The sequence below is a fragment of the Grammomys surdaster genome, unplaced genomic scaffold (assembly GCF_004785775.1).
Source record: "Grammomys surdaster isolate TR1022 unplaced genomic scaffold, NIH_TR_1.0 125861, whole genome shotgun sequence".
Lineage (NCBI taxonomy): Eukaryota > Metazoa > Chordata > Mammalia > Rodentia > Muridae > Grammomys > Grammomys surdaster.
This window is the reverse complement of record NW_021620687.1, coordinates 102757-123835: the sequence shown is the minus strand read 5'-3', so window position 1 is coordinate 123835 and position 21079 is coordinate 102757. Positions and strand designations below refer to the sequence as shown.

The 21079-nt window shown below is 46.2% G+C and overlaps 1 protein-coding gene across 1 annotated transcript in view; it reads right to left on the bottom strand.

The window, feature by feature from the left end:
• Gpnmb (glycoprotein nmb) overlaps nt 1-20085 on the bottom strand; it is a 23222-nt gene extending 3137 nt beyond the window's left edge. The window contains exons 1-9 of the mRNA XM_028790074.1: nt 19983-20085; nt 13775-13927; nt 12736-12879; nt 10452-10625; nt 8364-8522; nt 7630-8076; nt 3140-3238; nt 2508-2610; nt 1626-1834 (exon numbers count right to left, since the gene is read on the bottom strand). Coding sequence (XP_028645907.1) covers nt 1626-1834; nt 2508-2610; nt 3140-3238; nt 7630-8076; nt 8364-8522; nt 10452-10625; nt 12736-12879; nt 13775-13927; nt 19983-20052 — 1558 coding nt within the window. The 5' untranslated portion in view covers nt 20053-20085. The remainder of the gene's footprint in view (nt 1-1625; nt 1835-2507; nt 2611-3139; nt 3239-7629; nt 8077-8363; nt 8523-10451; nt 10626-12735; nt 12880-13774; nt 13928-19982) is intronic.
• Nucleotides 20086-21079: the final 994 nt, after the last annotated feature.

Genomic DNA, 21079 nt, shown 5'->3' with positions numbered 1-21079 from the left:
TGTGTGTGCATGGTTGCATGGTTGTGTATGTGCATGGTTGTGTGTGTGTGCATGGTTGTGTGGGTGTGGGCACACATGTACACGTGGAGATAAAGGATAACCACAGGCATCATTCCTCTTTTTGTTTGAGACTGGCATTCTCTTTGGCTTGGAAATTGGTCAAGTATGTTAGACTGGACAGCGAGTGAGCGTCCAGGAGTCTGTCTGTCTCCATCTTCCATCTCACCATTGCTGGGATTCCAGGTGCATATCACTACTCCTAGATTTTTGTGGGGGTTCTGGGGATCCGGACTCTGGACCTCATGCTTGTAAGATAAGCACTTTACTGACTGATCTCTCCCTCTCCCTCTCCCTCTCCCTCTCCCTCTCCCTCTCCCTTTCCCTCTCTCTCTCTCTCTCTCTCTCTCTCTCTCTCTCTCTCTCTCTCTGTGTGTGTGTCTCTGTCTCTATCTCTGTCTCTCTCTCTCTCTCTCTGATTTTGTTATGTGCTATGCCCTAGCTGGCCTTGTACTTGCAACTCTCCTGTATCAACTTCCCGGGTGTTGGCAGTGTGGGCATGTCCCACCACACACCCCTCAAATATCCCACTTTTATTTTATTTTATTTTGATGCTGGGATAGAACCCAGGTCTTGATGGCCTCACTCAGGCCAGGACAGTGCCCTACCGTTATGCTCCACCTCAGCACCCCTCCCCCCTTCATTTAGTTTTCAATCACTCACTACAACAAAAATAACCCACACAGGAAACCAGCAGTTTGCCAGTACACAAAAACAAAACGGAGTGAACTAAGATTTTAAAAGTAATTCTGAAAGTTATAGTGTTGGCATTTGTCTAGGCTCCACCCACAGTTACCTGACTCACTATAGAAGGGGCTGCTTGCCCCCTCCTCCTTCTCTTGCTCTATTCTCTTGCTTTCTTCTCTTCTCCTCTTGTTCTTGCCCCTTACCCTCTTCCCCCTCTCTCCCCATCCCCCCTTCTCTCCCTCTCCCTTTCTCTGTCTCTACTCCCTCAACTCCCCTCTCCATACCCTAAATAAACTCTATTCTATACTGTTGTGGTGTGGCTGGTATACCTGAAGTGTGTGTGTGTGTGTGTGTGTGTGTGTGTGTGTGTGCGTGTGTGTGTGCGTGTGTACACTTGATGGGAAGGGGAAGGAAGGGACACCTCAACATGGGCCTGCAGAGGCACCCCCCCTGCTCCACACCATACTGAGCCTCCACCAAACATATTCCTGGCTTATTTTTCTTTTTATAAAACACAACACACAGGGCTGGGGCAGTCCTAGCTGCAGTTCCTGGAGGTTAGGACATTGAAATGTCCACAGCCTCTGGCTGCCCTGTTGTATCTTTCTCTTCCCAGGCTCTCTGGCAAGTGCCAGTGTGCCCTGTCCTGTAAGAGGCAGGATGCTTTCTCCACTTTGTTCTTAGTGTTACAGCTCTGGTGACGGTTCTCACGAGTCACTGCATACCTATGCCACGTAAGGAGAACTCAGCCAACGACATGATGGCTCAAAGAACTGGTTGTGAGATGAACATTGTGAGCGAGTGAAGCCTTCAAGGGCTTTAATGTTGGGTGTGTACTTCTGCCGTAGGAAATGTTCAGAAAGCTATGAAGCAAACCTTACCTTTGCCAGGGATGGAGACCAGGGTGCTGGTGAGGGCCAGGCTTGCGTCATCTCCCAGAGTGAAATTCACACAGTATGTGCCGGACCCGTTGAAGGCTCTTCTCACAGACAGCAGGCATAGCTCTCCCACAGCCACAGGGCTGCAGACCGTGTTCTGGGTGGTCTGGCAGGTGGGGTCGGAGATGATCGTACAGGCCTCCATGGGGGTGCTGGGATGAGGGAGAGGGGTGAGGGCACACAGATCCAATGAGAGAGAAAAGAATGCAAAGTTGGGGGTGGTGCTGTCTTTGAAACAGGGTTTTACACTGTTGGCCTGGAGCCTATGGTGGTCTTCCTTCCTCAGCTTCTTGAGTGCTAGGATTATAGACACAGGACGCTACACACGCCTCTGTCATAACAGTTTTAAACAGGGCTTCTACTTTTCTTTCATTTCCTTTCCTCTTCTCCCTGCCTGCCTTTCCTCTTTTTTTTTTTTTTTTTTGACAGGGTCTCAATGTAGCCAGGTTGGCTTTAAACTCACCATGTAATTAAAGATGGCCCCGATTGTCCAGACTCTACATTTAGGGTTTTGTGATTACAGGCATGCAATCCATGCCTGTTTTATGAAGTGATGGGGATCCAATTCAGGGCTTCTCATATGCTAGGATCCCCTCCACCCTGCCCCCTCTTTATAGTTTCTTTTGAGAGAAAGGTTCCTGCTGTACTTAGCCCCTCATGACTACTGGGATTACAGACATGAGCCTGTCTCCTACAACCAGCTCATCGGAGGTTTCTAATACGTAGGCGTCTGACTCACCTTCAAAAGGATGACTAGTGGTCAAGCCCTTTATTCAGACTTGGGGCCCTCACTTAGCCCTTCCTATGGCACAAGGCTGTACTTACGCCCCTTTGCAGGTCACAGTGAAGTCCATCAGTGAGTTGTCAGGCTGCAGTGTGGGCACTGGGACATCTGCTATCTGGATGATGTTGACTTCCAGGATCCCCTCTAGCAAAATGGCCACCATAGAGAAATGTCAAAATGCAACAGAAACTAAAGGGAACCATTCTGCCACAGATTGTTTGCTGGGTTGAAATCCCCAGCTAAGTTATGGTGTGAGAGGGTAAAACCTTTATTGGGGATGTAGTCAGTGTCCTTATGGAGAGACCTCAGGGAGCCTCCTTGTCTCTTCTGCACTGCAAAGGGGTGGCCTTTCATGAACCAGGGAGTGCTCCTTGCCAGACACCAGATCTGACATTCGTCCTCCAGGACAGGAAGCCATGAACCCCAGTTGTAGGCCCCCAAACCTACAAACTCTGTTACTTCTGTAACTTCTTAACTAACTACAGAATGTCCCTTAACAAAGGAGAAGGAAAAAAGAATAGAGACGCCTTCTTGCCAACCTTGGACACCTTCTTGCATCACTTTAGACAGGACAAGGGACTCTGCTCCTTTATCTCCATCCTGCTAGTGTCAGCTAAGTGAGTGGGTGGCTTTGAAGATTCTAGCATCCTTCCCCATTGCTCTTCAGCCTTACCTACAATTGTGATGGTGGCTCTGAAGTAACCATATCTGTTTATTAGGCAGTTTTCACTGGGAATGTCACTCAGCTCCATGGATTTGTAACCAGTAGGCACTAGAAAGTTTGAATAATAAAAGTTTAAAGTAAATAAGGATGAAGGATAGACGTTAACATAATACAACAAAAACCAGACACTTGTTCATCGTTCTATATTATTTTTGCTTTGGTGGTTTTTGGTGTTTGTTTCATCTTTTTCCAGAAAGGGACATATGTAGCCCAGCCTGGTTTAAACTTCCTATATAGCTCAGGCTGGCCCTAACTCTGGATCTTATTGCCCCCAGTTCCCAAGTCCTGGGATTGTAGATGTGCAGTCTCGTGCCCAAGGCACCATCTGCTCCCAGCTCCATCTTCTTTTTAGAAGCATCAAGAAGCCAGGTGTGGTGACTCATGCTTTAATTCCAGCCAGAGTCAGGGGTAAGTGGACCTCTGTGAGTTCAAGGCCAGCCTGTTGGACATTCCAAGATCCAGGACAGCCAGGGCTAAAAAACCACAAAACCCAACCCATCCCAACCCAACCCAACCTAAGCATCAATAAAACCCAAAAACCCAACCCAACCCAACCCAACCCAACCCAACCCAACCCAACCCCAAAACCCAACCCAACCAAACCAAGCATCCAGAATTCTAGAGCTTTTTGATTAAGGCAGAAATTTGTGTAATGTAAATGTGTAGATTCTTGTAGATGTAAAAGTATTATGTAGGGATTGTGGCCATTTAATTCCATAAGTTACTATAGGGAGTGTAGGAAATAGAGGAAGCTTTGAATGAGTGAAGTCCTGAGAGAATGTGTCCTGTTGATGTGGGCACAGTCATATCAAGGACCTCAAAGCCTCAGGTTAATGACAAATGCAAAGCCTTCCTCAGGGAGAGACCAGGAGACATGCCAAAGCCTTCTTCAGGGCTCCAAGTGCAAGAGTTGATGGTATGTGCAGAAACCGTCCACCATAGCTTTCTCTCCACAGATGTTTACAGCCTGAAGCCTGCGCTCCTGCTCCTGCAGAGATAGCTCCTCCTGAGATTAGCCAAACCAGCCTCCTTGATCAGCTGTATGCATAGAGCCTGCCTCCCTCTTCATCATCTCTATAAAACAAACATGTGCTTCTGGGGATGCTAAGCCCTCTCCGCCCGAGAACCCAGATCCCAGCTTTCTATCTGGGTATTCCTCTGTTGGTCTTTTCTTTATCCTCTCTACATCTAGTCAGGTCAAGTCCCTGGAAGCCCAGGAAGGAGTCAGCAGTAAATAACCTTTTCCTTTCAGGTGGAGCTGGTGATAGGAACCAGGCCTTGTTGCCCACCAGGCAAGCATTTCACTGCTGAGCCACACCCAAGCTCAAAGCACGACCCCAGATGGTTTTAAATTTCAGGATGCAAATGAAGTGGAAGCCTTACTAGAATATATGGAGAGGCCACAGTAGAGAATCCCTGGTCACTGGGGTGCAGCTGTTCTGGCCTACGCTAGCACCACCTGTTTGCCCACACATCATTAAACTGGCTCTTGCCTCTGTCTGCTCATCAACAAAATAGAACAGTATCACTGTCCTCCCACGTCGAACCACTTAAACAAAAGTGAGACAAGGCATACACATCCTACTTCTCTGCCAGGTGTGGATCCCAATACCCAGGAGGCTGAGGCAGAGGGATTGCTGTGAGTTTGAGACTGACCTGAGCTATATAATAAATTGACATATGAGAGCTTGTTTTTAACAACACAACAAAACTTACTGGGGTGTTTTGAATGAGACGAAACTCATGAGCCATAAGTCACAAGGCATTTGAATCCTTAGCTGCTTGGGAAGAATTAGGAAGTGTGGCCATGTTGAGAGGTGTGTCGTTGGAGGTGGGCTTAAGATTTCCACAGCTTCCTGTCATTCCCAGAGTACTCTCTGCTTCCTGTTTGTGGTTGGGAAGTGAGTTCCCAACTGGCCTTAACTCCAGCTGCTGCTATGCTTCTCACCACGATAGTGCTGGCCTCCTGTCCCTCTGGACCTGTAATCCCCAGATAACCCCTTTCTTCTATAAATTGCCTTGGTCATGGTATTTTATTACAGCAGTGGAAAAGTAACCATAACACCAACCAACTAACGTATAAATAACAACCATACAATAATACAACTCAGTTAAACACAGAACTCTGGCAAGTCTAGCTGAATTGGAAAGTTTTGGTTCAATGAGAAACCCTGTCTCCTACTAAGGTGGCAGATGATTGAGGAAGACACCTGTCACTGAGCTCTGGCTGCTGTGTGCAGACATAAAGATGTGACTGAAGCAGTTGTGAATATAATTGAGCAAAGACTCTAATGCCTCCCGCATTATAATTTAAAACATGTTGCTGTAGCTTTAGGATTCAAAGTCCGAAAGAAAAACATAACAATCCCCGTCTTTATCTTCTCTTTAATTCCATAGGCACTGAATGGAGGGGGAGAGTCAAAGGTTGTTTTTTTTCCTGCATAGCCCAGGCTGACCTGGAACTCATAGTGATCTGCCTGCCTCTGCCTCCTAAGTCCTAAGACTGAAGGTGCACCCAAGGCTCCGTTTGGGAGCCAAAGTTTAAAAAAGATCCTCATCTTAAAAAAAAAAAAATAGAGCCGAAAAGATAGGTCAATGGCTAAAGCACTGGCTGCTCTTTCAGAGGACCTAGGTTCATTTCCCACACCCATACGGTGGTTCACACTGTGTAGAACTCCAGTCCCAAGGGATCTGATGTCCTCTTCTAGCCTGCTTGGGAATCAGGGACATATGTGGTGTACAGACAAAGCAACCATACATGTAAAATAAGTAGATTAGTTAAAAAAAAAAGTTTAGAGGCTAAATAAAGAGTAGGTGTAGTGCTGCATATTTGTAATCCAGGGGCTGAGGCAGAGAGGGATTACAAGTTCCTGGGGCTATATAATAAGATCTTTTCTCAAAACAGAAGAAAAAAGGAGACGAGGAAGAGGCAGAAAGAAGGAAGGGATAGAAGGGGGGAAAGGATAGAAGGAGGGAGAGGAGGAAACAAAAACATCCTTTCTTAAGTACATGACATGTAAGGACGAAGCCAGCTAGCAACTCTCTCTGGTTTCTCAAAACTTCCTGAGGGTGACATGTCCATGCCTGGTGGAATTCTCAGGATGATGGCACTCTGGGAAATGCAGTTCCATGAAGCCCAGAGAGGTCCTAACGCTGTGCTAGATTCTCATGCAGTTGTTCATTAACAGGACAGTCTGGGGAACATCCCTGGCTTTCTCAGGGGCCCTGTGGAGCTGATTACAGAGTCTGGTCAGTCGTTCCTGGTGGAGTCTGCAGCAGGAGGCTAGTTTGTGCAAAGCTGCTAAGAATCCCAGCGCTCCCCCTGACAGCTGCAGGGTTCCTTCGTTTAAACTCCTGGAGGAGCAGTCTTTAGCTGTCAACCTGAGTATAGAGCTACAACTCTGCTGTATTTTAAAGTAAAACTTCTTTAGGAAGAAGACAATGAGAGTCCGTTGCCCTGCTTTTGGTAGAATACTATACAAACATGTATGAGATTTTATAGATGTCAGATCTGTAATGTCAAGATTTGTCAAAGGACCAATGGTAGATAAGGGAGTTGGTTCTGAGAGGTGTAGCTCAGTTCAGAGAGTACCTGCCCATCACTTGAAAAGCCCCGTGTTCGGTTCCCAACTGTGGTGCTGTGTGTCTGTAATCCCAGCAATCAGAAGGTGAAGGCTAGAGGGCCACCAGATGCTAATATTGAGTTTGAAACTAGTCTGGACTACATAAGAGGCTGGGGGAAGAGAAATGCAGGAGGAAGGAGGAATGAAGGGAGGGAGGGGGTTTAGAGTCATACTAAGCTGTCTGTCTTGACTAGCCCAGTACTGCTACATTTGTGACTGGACTTGGGATGCTTAGTTGCTCACCAGCAAGCTTGTGGGTGTTTATTAGTGACCCTGTGACACTGTGCTGACACCCAGTCAAGTGTGATAGATTTCCATGCACAGTAACTGAAAGTTCTCTGTGGTTATTTAGCAAAGAGGGGTAAATCCCAGAACAAAGCATATGACGTGAACCTACCTACATAAAATCCAAAATGACAAAACACATAGGATGTTTGTAAACACATAGAAAATGATCTGGACAGAAACACAGCCAGCAATGTCAGGATGAACTCGGGAAGAGAACACACGGGGGCTTTCCCTTCTATGTTAGGCTTCTTCGCGGTTAGTTTGAATTTTTAGGAAGAAATGTGAATTAATTATTTTACAAATAAAAACATTCTAAAGAGGAATAAAATTTGGCAATGTAAACCTAACAGCATCAGGAAATCAATACAAGTTTGAGGCTACGCTAGTTTACATATCAAGTTCAAAGCCAGCGGGGTAACATAGTATCTCAAGCTGATTGACTAAGTTACTGAATAACTAAGTAACTAGTGAAGACCACCACCCAGGCTGCCACCACCACCACCATCACACTGCTCAGGAAATACTCACTTAAAGAGGGGCTAGGTGTTGACAACGTGGGCGAAGGCGAAGGCGAGGGCGAGGGCGAGGGCGAAGGCGTGGGTGAGGGCGAAGGCGTGGGCGAGGGCGAAGGCGAGGGGCTAGGTGTTGACAATGTGGGCGAAGGCGTGGGCGAAGGCGAAGGCGAAGGCGAGGGCGAAGGCGAAGGGCATGGTCCGGGCACTGCAGTTTGCACGGTGAGGTTAAGGTTGAAGGTTCCATTGAGTACATATGTGTGATTCAAAGTGTGATTGTTGGAGAAAACCAGGCCAGTGTTGTCCCCAAAGTTCCACTTGTAGGAAATGGCAGAGTCGTTGAGGAAGTGGCTGGGATCATGAATGAGGACATCGAAGACAATGGGGAGGTCTCTGAGGAAGGTTTCATCAGACGAGTTCCTGTCATTCTTCTGGGACATGGTCACGAATATAGGGATCTGATCTAGAAGATACAACACAAGAAACAAAGGAAACACATAGCTAGCCTGGGAGGGAGCGCTGCAGAGATGCTTTCTGCCTGAAGACTAAAACTAGACCTTCTCATAGGTAAGCTTTAGAGTTTCCCAGCTGGCAACAGGTGGGGCAGCACAGAATTAAACAGTTAAGCTCTGCTGGAGGCCAGATGAGTCTTCCTCTAACCCAGAACACTGGGTGCTGATGCTTTCCTGATCTGCTGATGTCAAGGGGCTAAACGCCGCCCTCCACTGCTGTGGAGTTCACACCACGCACCTGTTATCACGTACACGTCTTTCACTTTCGTGATGGGGATGTATGCCCGGCCATATCTTCGAAAGACAGTCACTTCCATGACCTGAGGGCCAGCTGTCAAGTTGGCTGTGTTTATAGAAACTCGTGCTGAACACCGACCCAGTTTTTGGAAATACTGACCTGTGGAAGGATGGACATTTGGGGTTACTGGTAACATCTTATGATCTTTAGGCAAAGGTGTTTCTGAAAGGCTAGTTAAAGGCTGCCCTGTGGACAGAACAGGTTGGAAGCTCCGGAAAGTGAGCTCGTGCCTGCCTTTCTGCAAAACCAGATGAAGCAACTTTACGGTTGCGCTCAGGTAACAACTGCACACAGCTGGTTAAAGTGAAAGAACTCTAGAGAGGGACAATCCAGCCAGTTCCTAATTTATCGATGAACACTATTAGGGTTAAAGGATTTGCACATGAAACAGATAATCTTCCCTTAGGACTCATTTAATGTCACGGCGAGGTATCTGGGAAAGTTTTACTAGGTTCTGTATTCACCAATGTGCCTTATTTTTGTAACAAATTAAAAGCAATTGATGAAGTACATGGATATGGCTCTGGTTAGGTTTTTCTGGGAGATTGGCATTCCACTTCCTAGAAGGACTTGTACCCAAACCCAGCAAGACATGAAAGAGCAACAGCGGATCACAGCTAGGAATCACAGATACGAAGGGGATGGACAGCCCACAGGAACACATCTGAGTCACTCCGCTTCCCTCTGCAGCCATCCCTGATGCTCATAGGTGCTGGCCGCAGCCATGGCAGGTCAATGAGTGATAACGCTGGGAGAACTGATCAACAGCGTCACCATGGCACCAGGAAAGCCGGTTTCAGGCAGGCATGATACCTGGCCTGTTCTGAGCTTTGTTCAGTGGGCATGCTTTGTTAATGCTGAAGTAAAGTGCACTCTCTGAGAAAGGACAAAACTTTGAGGATTCCAGGAGTTGCTCAATTGGAGCAGATTCTGAAAATTCAGCCTCAGTTGGTAAGTAGTGGTGGTGGTGGTTGTGTGTGTGTATGTGTGGTGTGTGATGTGTATGTGGAAGTGCGTGGTATCTGTGGTATGTGTATGGTGTGTGTGTGTGTCTGGTGTATGTTTTTCTGACTGTATACATGCTGGGCATGTATTCTCCCACTCATCCATAAACGTGGCCCTCTGGTAATATACCGAGAATTCAGCAGCCTTGTTAATAATGACCTAATTTTGTTCCTCTTAAAAGAACACTTCACTAATAACACAGCAAAGTGAAACCTTTTATGATTTTTACAAAACAGAGGGTAGACCATCACAGAGAAGAACAGTATCTATATTGTTCTAGATCTACACATTGATATATTATCCAGTCATTAAAAATGTAAAGAATTTAAAATAATATAGACAGATGCTATGATAACAAAATAAAAATGTGTGCCCATTATTATCTTATTATTATTATTAGGGCTGGAGAGATGGCTGAAGGGTTTAGAGCACTGACTGCTCTTCCAGAGGTCCTGAGTTCAATTCCTAGCAACCACATGGTGGCTCACAACTATCTGTAATGGAATCAGATGCTCTCTTCTGGTGTGTCTGAAGACAGTGGCAATATACTCACATATATAAAATAAATAAATCTTTAAAAAATTTAAGAAATATTAATACTGAAAACATCATCATTCAATAGCAATCATGATTGATGCTTGTGAGTGACGTTTAAATTTTGTTTGTGCTCTTCTGTTTCCAAATTTCCCACAGAGAGTTCACTTCTTTAACTAATTCATCTAAGAATACTAATAAATTAATGAATGAACAACCATGTGATGTTCACATACATTTTTTCATAGGACTATGTTAGACTAGTCTTTGTCGTTCAAGAGAGAACCAAATTCTCTCCCTTCTCATTTTATGTCTGTGGTGTCCCGAGGACATGGTGAGGTTAACCAGGATTTCATTTCCCCTCACCGTTCACCGAGTAAGGAGAAGCAACAGAGGGATGGGTGTTACAATTTCAACTAGAGAATAAGAAAGGACAAGGTCAAAATGTGAAAGAAATGTAAAAAGTTAAGAGTTTGTAAAAAACCAAACCAAGCGTGTGAAAGACATAGATGAATTTCCGTTTCTTCCATCCGTGGGGGCGAGGGAAGGGCTTCCTGTCGGGGAACCTGAGGTGCTGGCTTTGGCTGCTGCCATCTTCCCAGTCTTCATCATCTGCCCCTGCGGTCCAGTTGTAGACATACAAGTCAGAAGTCAGCCCCAAATCTAACCAAGAACAAATAGATTAAGTTAGTTTTCTGGCCTCCAAACGACCAACGCTCAGCACCCAAACGCTTCAGTTTCCCAGATCCACTGTAAACGCTGCTGTGGGGCTAACATTTTCATGTTCAGAATCCACCCATTGCATTCGGACGTTTTCCCGTGTATTTGCTGTATGTCAGTAAAATATTATCAGTTTCTAGGAAATTTGGATCTGGAGATTTCACTTAACACATGTATCTTTCTTTTGAGTCTCTGAATCTCTGTGAGGCACTCTGTCCTCGGCTTCTTTCCCTCGCTCACTGGCATCACAGCCAAGTCCTAAGTCCTTCAGCAGAGGACTGCCCTCGGGAGAGTATTCCTTTAGATCACCGCAGCGCCACGCCCACGCCCACCCCAGCAGAGCATTGGCTCACCGACAGTGGCTATGTGTCTCTGCCAAATTCAGATAAAAAGAATCTCCTCCTAGCCCAATAGCCTGCTCTTCACCTCCCTGGACCTTGTCACCCTCTGCTGGCCTCTGAGCGCACTTGCACACACAAACACACATTTACACATAGGTAAAAATAAATCCTAAAAAGAGGATATCTGTCTATGCACAGTTTAACAGATCTAGATAGATATAGAGAAAACTCAAGAGAAACAGACATAGAAAAATGTATAGTTTGGAATTTAGGGGACAGCACTAACCTCTCCAGATATGTGGTATTTTCTGCTTCATTGTCTGTCGTGCAGAACACTCCCTTGGCTTGTGTCACAGAACAGCTCCTTTATCTGGTCACTAGTCATTATTCCTTTTTATTCTCAAAATTTCCCAAATATAGCTAAGAGTCTTTTGAGCTGACGCTTGTATCCTTATGACACAACTCCATAGACCTTCGAGTTCTTTCTCGTTTTCTGTTATAGTTAAGGTGTGATGGCACATGCCTTTAATCCCAGCACCAGCAGACAGAGACAGGCAGATCTCTGTGTTCAAGGCCAGATTGGTCAACAAAGCAAGTTCCAGGACAGCCAGGACAACATAGAGAAACTCTCTCTCACTACCCCCACTCCCTCTAATATCAATTCCAAATATTGGAATTACCAATATATGTTATCAGTCTGGTCAGAATATTTTTTTAAAGTAAGAAGTTGGGCATAATGACACACATCTGTAATCTCAACATTGTGGGGACAGAGGCAGGAGGATCATGTGTTTGAGGCTAGTCTGAGCACCAGGTTAGCCTCAAACGAGCTACAGGAAGATGGGAGGGGAGAGAGAATATGAAATACTAGATTACTACTAATCCCAGTCCATACAGAATTTAGCGTTTTCCTCAAAGGGAGATAAAAAATTAAGAAGGAATGAACACATCAACAGATTTACAAAAGCCTGTACAGTGCAGCTAGCTCACCATTGTGAGTAACCTCAGTGATTATCTGAGTTCTTGAGAGTGTACAATTCTCACAAAATAATGTCCCATGGTGTGTTCGTGCTCTTTTAACGTGGGCAACGAATGCATCTTTTTAAGAGAAGAACAGAATCACAGCCACACATGCAGTATCAGCACCAGCAGGACACTGTTTACTTAAAACACTCATTGACAGAAAGGAACCGATCGGCACACACTCAGATGGGCCTTGCATGTTTTCTGTTTGTTTGTTTTTGTGTTTGTTTATTTGTTTTGTGGCCAAAATAGCTTCGGGTAATACGAGAACCTGGGCATGAGCAATAATACATTCCCTGTCCAGTAGACACAGTACAAGCTGGGTGTGACAATGGAGATATAGGTTGGGTTTTTAAGTGTGTGTGTGTGTGTGTGTGTGTGTGTGTGTGGTGCTGGGGATGGAACCCAAGCCCTACACACTCTAGGCAAGTGTTCATTCACTGAGTTCATCCTATCCCATTGTGTAGCTCCCAGGGCTTATCTGGGAAGAGCCAGAACCAGTGACAGGATGGGGAGTTAGAGGCAGATGTGATCAAAGTCCATGATGTACAGTAGAAGTGTTTTGTATGGTGAATACAGGCTCATGGAAAGGACGTGACCCCGAGGAGGAGGAGGAGGAGGAGGAGGAGGAGGAGGAGGAGGAGGAGGAGGGGGGCTGGAGCTCCAGCAGCAGAGCTGAGCCTTCTTACCGTCTCTGCAGTTCCTCTCATAGATGATGTTGCCATCAGCATCTTCCTTCTGGCATCTGGGGAACACCAGGTTCACCACAAAGGTGATATTAGAACCCACCAAGGCAGGTGAGTCACTGGTCAGGACTGCCTGCACACGGCCTCCTAGGGCAGGGAAGAATGCAGCTCATTTCCCTGGAAGGCTTTCCACCAAGTGTTTAATTGACTTCTGTCTATAGGTAAGAACCATTTGGTCCATATGCCTCTTTACAGTGTTTAGTAATTTCCTGATGCTACCTTTAGCTTTCACAGTACAATACCATAAAAAAAAAATAAATCAGAGTAGCTAAAGGATATTCTAATCACAGAAAAAAGTATTCACTGAAGATAAGAACAAAGGGGGCTGGAGAGATAGCTCCATGGCTGCTTTCCCGAGGATCCTGGTTCAACTCCCAGAATCCGCGTGGCCACTAGCTCACAACCATCTGTAACTCCAGTTCCTCAGGAGTTGATGCCCTCTAACGCCCTCCATGGGTACCAGGCACACATGTGGTGCACAGATATGCACACAGATAAAACACCAATACACGCATAAAAAAAAGACCTTCTTGGATTGAAGAGGTGCATGTTGAAAGTTTGTAGACTTTAATCTTAAAAGCAAATGACTGGAGGACTTGGCTTCTGGCCTGTGTGGGATGATTCACTTTCTGGTAAGCCTCCCCCTGGAGATTTCTGGATGATCAGGTCATGTCCAGCTTTTCTGAGGGTGCCTACGCTGTGGTAGTCAACAGGGTGGAGGGCGAATCTGGCTGTTCTCTGAAATATTCAAAGACCTGGGACATGTCTAAAGTCCAAGTGATTTTATAACCCAGAAAGTGAAGACGGTGAGGGAAGTGGGAAGCTTGCCACACCCAGGGCCTGTTCACTCTGCACCTAGCACACTGTCTCCTTCACCTGAGCCTGAGCCCCGACATCTAAGGCTGCCTGAGCCCTGGCATCCAAGGCTGCTTTCTTGCTGGAGTACTGCAGCTATGGCTGTGGAGAGGAGTTGCCCACTTACCTTCCCAGGAGTCCTTCCACCTGCCGTCTCCCCTCCTCCATACTGGATACAGGTTTTCATCCCATTCATTTTCATCGGAAGACCAGCCATGTAACTGGTTGTGCTCCCTCATGTGACTGGGATACTGCTCATGGCCCAGCACATCACGAAATCCTAGGTTAGTGTTTGAAAAACAGACTTTGTCAATCCCACTACCCGGCACTTCTGTGAGAATGGTCGGTGGCGCTTTTCATTTCGATCATTGGGAAGCACATGCGTAATCTAGCATCAAGTAAAGAAAGGTGCTTGGATGGATGTGTCGGTGCACACTTTTAGTCTCAGCTCACAGGAGGCAGGGACAGGCAGGATGAGGCTAGCCTGGTCTACATAGTGATTTTCAGGCTAGCCAAAACTATATAAGAAGACCCCACCCCAAATGTCTACTGAGGCTGGTGAGGGGTCTCAGCAGGTGAAGTTCTTTGCCACTGAAAATGACAACCTGAGTCCCTTCCCTGGAACCCCCATGGCAGAAGGAAAGCAGCGATTCACAGACCTGTCCAGTGACCTCCACACATTTGTACCCGCCCCCGCCTCCTGCCCAGCACAAATAAGTAAATATAAAAACAAACTAAGTCTACTGAAAGTGTTTTTAGAGAATTACAAAAAATCCTTTATTTTTTTGATGTAGCATCCCACTACATGGCCCTGGCTGTTCTGGGACTCACTATGTAGACCAGGCTGGCTTCAGACTTGCAGAAATACACCTTCCTCTGCTTCCTGAGTGGCTGGGATTAAAGGCATGATCCACAAAGCCCAGCTTTAAAGAGAAAACGTTGGCCGCCACCTTTTCTAAGCTTTCGTTAACATAGAGTCCAAATATTTAGGTTCAGTATTAGTACGAAAAGGGAGCCTTGGATGGCGTTTTCCTCACACACACAGCTTTGCGTCCTTTCCCTCTGGTCTACAGGAACGCAAAGCCTGGGAATGCTCCCGGGAAGCCAAAAGACAAACATGCTACATGGGAGATTCCGTGGTAAAACTCTATGAATACATCATGGTGAGTATTCCATATACATTCGTGGAGTAAGGTATTTGCATCATACCTGGACCTAGGAAGCAGAGACAGGAGGATTGCCATGCACTCAAGGCTAGTCTGGGCTACAGAGGGACTTTGTCTCGAAAACGAACACTCCTGACTCAGAAAAAAAAAAGCCCTTGTATACATTGTGTTTGTTAAATAGAGTGGTTAAAAAAATGTTATTTGACATGGTGGCACATGCCTTTAGTCTCAGCACTTGGGAGGCAGAGGCAGGTGGATCTCTGTGAGGTCGAAACCAACCTGATCTACAAAGGACAGCCAGGGCTACACAGATAAACCCTGTCTCAGAAACCGAAAACCGACCAACCAAGAAATCTATGCTATTCGGATTAGGGTTGTAGATAGTTCTTTATCCAGTTTCAAGTCTTTTAAAATGAATTTGAAGCTCTATTGTTAGGGTATAGCTTCATTTAGAACTAATGATTTCTTGATTAAATTGGCTATTTTTATTAGTAACTAACTCTCTTTGTTCTTGATAATATCCCTTGTTCTGAAGGCTACTTTGCTAGTGTTTAATATATATTATATATAGTATATACATATGTATTTATCTTTAGATATGAAAACTTTTTCCATTGTTTTACTTTTTTCAAAAACGACTTTTTTATGTGCATCTTATGCGCAGGTGTTTTGCTTACATCTGTGTCAGCGAACTACGTTCATGGTGTGGCTATGCTCTGGATTCCAGAAGAGGGCACTGGGTCCCCTGGAACTGGAGTTCAGACAGTTGTGAGGTACCATGTGGGTATGGGGAGGAATCGAACCTGGGTCCTCTGAACCATCTCTCTGGACCCTATTCTCCAGTTCTTTAACGTCTAGCCTGCATATATTCTTATTTAATGTAAGAGGGTTTTTTTTTTGTAGGCAGCACATAGTTGGTTGTGTATCTATAAGTCAAATCTGAAAATCTCTAACTTTTATGTGACTTTTTTTTTTTACTGGCTTTTTACTTCTTTCTAACTTCTATACTGAGATATTTTACATATCATGTAATGACAGACATTCTGCATTTGAGCCTACCATCTTGATTCTTATTCATCTCATCTTCCCCATCTCTCACCCATCCATGATGATGCACTTCCTCTCACCTCATCTACCTGTCTCTCCTTCTTTGCACTGAGACAAGTGGATGTCCTGGTTTTGTGTATGCCCTGCTCTTTCTTCCTTCCTTCCTTCCTTCCTTCCTTCCTTCCTTCCTTCCTTCCTTCCGTCCTTCCTTCTTTCTTTCTTTCTTTCTTTCTTTCTTTCTTTCTTTCTTTCTTTCTTTCTTTTTGTTAGAGGTACTGCATACAGAATTCGGACGTGTGCTTGCCAGGCAGGTAATGCACCCATTAAACAAATTCAACCATCGCTCACCTTCCTGTTCCTTTCTCAACAGAGAGGCAGATACAGTAGGAAATAAGATTGAACTAGGAGTCACGGCACACGGTCTCCGTCATAAATAGGCTCTGTGATCTCAGGCCTTCAAATCAGACAAAACCAAATCAGTCTCAGGACTGTTCCTACCTAGAACAGACATTAATCGAGGAATAGGCACGAGGTTTATCAACAGACGCTTGTAACTGGAAGTTCACTTTGGAGGCATGTGGGGAGGATTAAGCTGCTTCCATTCAAACTTTGAGAGATGAACACATCTAGGTCTAGAGAAATGGGATTCGCCAGGATCCTCTTCAATCCAATGCAAAGGTGGATTCAGCTCCTTTCATGCCCAGAACAATCTCTTCTCACTGTTTCAGAGTCTTTGCCCACAGATTCTGAGGCAGATGCTATCAGAGCAAGATCAGGCTGGGGTATGACCCAGTGGTACAGCGCTTGCCCTGGGTTTGAACTTCAGCACCACCAGAAAACAAAAAACAACAGCGACAAACCCGCACAGACGGCTCTTCTGCTCAAAGTTCAGAAGGCAAAGAAAAATGCAGGGAGCAACTGGGGTGGGGTGGGGCAGCGGGGCGGGGGCGGGGACAGGGACGGGGACCCGGACAGAGGGACAGGGAAGCGAAGAGCAGACCTGTTCAATGTGCCCTGGCAGAGTTCACATGAGACACAAACTCATTCAACAGAGGAGCTGGAGAGATGGCTCACTGGTTAAGAGTGCCAGAAGCACTCACACAGTACTGTAGTTTGAATTTCAGCAGCCATGTCTGGAAGCTCGGAAACTCTCCCGCTCCAGGAGATCTGGTGCCCTCTTGTGGCCTCCACAAGGCACCACCCTCATAATAAAATAACGTCTTTTTAAAGATTTTAAAAAAAGAAAAATAACCCAATAAAGAAAAGATACATTTTTAAAAAGCAGAAAGTAGAGATAGAAATATCAGGATTTACGACTAGACAAAAATTCTTAGATTAACACCAAAAGCATAATCCATAAAAGAAAAAAGACTGATGTATGAGACCTTACTCAAGTAAGAAACTTCTGCCCAGTGGCGTCCAGTAGAAAGAAGTAGAGTGCAGAACACCACACTTCCACTGAGTACAGTGCAGAACACCACACTTCCGCTGATACTAAAAAGCAATTCCAGTTTGAAAATGGGAAAAGACATGAGAGGACACATCAGAGGATGCATAGACATTGAACACTTAGAGGACTGTTGACAGACCCTCCTGCAGACCTATGGGCCACTACCACCAACTGGGCCACCACACACTGCTGGCAGGAACTTGAGAAGGAGCAGCTATCCTACTAAATTCTACTAAGACTGGACATACAGCTAAGTACTATATAACTTGTCCCAATTGTACTCTTTAGTACGAATCCCAGAGAAAAGAACATGAGAAGCCATACCATCTTGACTTGGAATAACTCTGATATCCTTTAACTGTGTGGTACACAGTTAAAGTGGTACTTTATGACCATGGACTGCTACTCAGAAGTGAAAAAGAACAACCTATTTGATACAGCAATGTCAATAAATCTCCAGGGAATCATACTGAGGAGAAACCCCAAGCCAATGTCTAAAGTTCATACTGTAAAATTCCATTGCATGACATTCTGGGAATAATATTATTTCAATGGGCAAACTTCTAGCAGCCAGGGATTGGAGCCAGGTAGAGGAGAATATTTGGCTATAAAAGGGCAGGGGATAGTTGTGACAGCAAGGGGCATGTTCTGTATTTTGATTCTTTCTTTATCAGGATCTTGGTTGTGTTTTTGTCTGGTTTTGTCTTTGGAGAAACTGGGTAAAGCTTGTATCGGAATCTGCTTAATTATTCTTTTAATTTCACATGAGTGTACCATTAGCCTAAAACATAGAAGTTCAACTTAAAACCAGAGAAACCTGATAACAAGCAAACTATAACAGGAAAATGGGGTGCAGGGGCGGAGTGGAGGTAATCCTGTAGTTGGTGGCCTTCTCTTCGCCCCAGCTCCCGGATGCTCTCGAGCTGCTCACTACCTGCTCTGCCAGCTTTTCCTGCCTCTTCATTCCACTCCAGTCAGGACTGCTACCTCCTACAGGGCTTGCTCGGTGTGTCTGGAATGTTTAGTCAATGTTGAGCCCAAGAAGGCCTGGGGCTTTGAGACTTCGATTAAAAGCCTGCCCTCTTCAATTTCTGGCTATTGGTTGGGTTGTGAGTTTTGTTGTTGTTATTATTGTTTTATTTTCTTTTTTTGGGGAGAATAATTGGTTGGATTTTTTTTCAATTTAGGGTCTCACTATGTAACTCAAACTGTCCTAGAACTCACTCTGTGGATTGGCTGGCCTCGGATTCACAGAGACCCACCTACTTGCTTAGCCCTTTATCCAGGCTTTAGCTACTGGTTTATCGACCCTCAAACTGCGGGTGAAAGAACTTTGCTGGCTTTTCCTATTCTTATTCCTCAAAGTTATTATAATTTGTCAGCAGGAGGTACGGGGTGGGGTGGGGTGAGAGAGGGGGAGCAGGGGTGTGTAGCTCTGTCCTTAAAAGTGCCATTGAATGTTTTTTTCTGGCCAAGTACCTTTGCTAGCTGATCTCCACTTTTGCAAACGAGAAAAAGGAAATGTATTGAGGCTAACTCACTCATGGGCCAGCTTAGCAGCTGGCACGAACTCAATTCTGTCCTATCCCAAATCCTGGCAGGAAGGACAGTGGGAGAGATGGCATGCTTCCCCTTCCGCCTGTTCTCTGTGTGACCTGGGCGAATTCCTGGCCGGGTTTCTTATCTGGGGAAACCGGATAATCCCAAAGTCAAATTCCCCTGGCCGTGTGAAGGCACCACATCTAGACACAAGGTGGACCATTCTGTCTGGCACCCTGCTGGCTGCTGTCTCTGTGTTTAAAGTCCAAACCCAGAGATGGAGTCTTAGTCTTAGTCATCACTGGCTTAGAGCATCCCTGACTCGGGGCGCAGCTGCGTTGGAGCTGTGCTGCTTCCCCTCTTGCCTGGCAATACGCGGTGCAGAGACCAAAGCGGTTCCACTCTGCCTGGCCTGGGATCCACCCCAGCCCGGACCGTAAGAGAGGACTCCTCTCCTCTGGAACTACCCGGCAGCCAGCCAGGCGGCCACATTCGGGGTCAGAGAAGGTTCTGCTCCCAGCTGGTCTCTGGCCCCTGGAAGAGAGGTGGAGTGACTCTTCCCCCTGCTCACTAGCTCTGCTAAGGACCGGACAGCTACACCCCGGCCGGGACAAGTGGGCGTGCTGGAGCACGACTCCACCCCGGCTGCGCACAAGGATGATGGACTAGTACGCCCAACTCTGGAAGACGCCGCTGCCACTCACTGGGCAGCGTTGTTAGTAGGGCTCCTGCCATAGAGCCCTCCCAGGGTGGATCCAGCTCACCTTCAGTATCTCCACTAAAGCGGCAGTTCGCCCGGCAGTGTGCAGAGGGTGGAGTGGGGTGGGGGAGTTCTGCAAAGTTAGCCAGAGCCTCATTTAAGAGCTCAGCCCTGGGAGCGGGAACCAGATAAGGGTGGTTTGGGAGACTCTACTCTTGGGGTACAGACTGTCCTCCCCATCCAGCCACAATCTGACCAGAGCGGAAAAAGTTTCCAGTGGCCTCGTGGCTTTTGCTCTCTGTGAGTCCTAAGCAAAGAACACAGTCCCAGCATTTGGAACAGACCCTGTCTGCGGACCCCCAAACTCCAGTCAAGGGTCCCGGCCCATCTTTTGGATCAACGAGTGTAAGCGCCCAGAGAGGACGGGACTCACGCTTGGCCGCCTGGAGCGGCAGTCCTGCAGCCAGCAGCAGAAATCCTAGGACCCCGCAGAGACTTTTCATGCTGACTCCGAGCGAGCGCCCGCAATCAGTCAGGGCTTGACTCCCCAGTCCCATCCACCAGGAGTCACAGTGTCTGCCTCCTGCAATCCGCTCTGTTTTATGAAACACGGAGCCAGTGGAAGATCATGTGATGCTTTAAGCAGTGTGGCTTGATCTCCCGAATTCCACCTCTTAACAACTCGTGCTCATGACTCACTTGCCCCTGGCATCTATTTATTGACTTCGGATGCATGATGTTTTCATTTTGTGAACCCACATTTACTCCTCCCTTCCCCCCTCCATCTTTCCTAGCTTAAAGGGAGCTTTCTACCATCCTGTCCTGACATTCTCCACCAAATGGAACCTGGTCGCTGGTGGACTTTTTGGTTCCTCTTTTATGTCACTTCGATGCTCACACTGAAGCATCTTTCCAGAATCTGGAGAGCCCGCACCTCAGCTAGCATCCCCTTCCCCCAGAAGCAGACAGACCCAAGGCCTCATTTCAGTCAATGTCACTGTGCTGTGCACACATGCATACATGCATACTAACATTGCATGCTATGCCAGAAATTGCAAGTTCGGTAGAGCCCACAGACTTCAAGCAGAGGAGAAATGTACCCCCAAACTAAAGTTTAGGACATACTGACTTGACTCTATAGAACACTCAGAACAAACTGCATCATTTTGGTAATTTCTCTAAAATAGATGCTCAAAGTCACTTCAGGCATCTTGTGGAAAGCACATTTGGTATTGCCAAATAGCAAATACTAAGTGCAAAACCACCCGTGTCTGGAACATAGATGTCACACGAGTAAGTCGTTTCTGGTTGTAGACTGTGGCAATGTGGCCGTGTGACCCTCTCACTGTCAGGGCACATCACCATGACTGTTTTCTGGGCAGGAGAAGTCTTGGTTGTGGTACACAGAGATTTACAGTCCATTGTAATTCAGGGAATGGAGCTCGTGTGGGGAGAAAGCCACATGGGGAAGAACTGGCTTCTGTACAACCACAAAGAAGCAAAAGTCTCCAATACAGAGGAGAAAGTGGA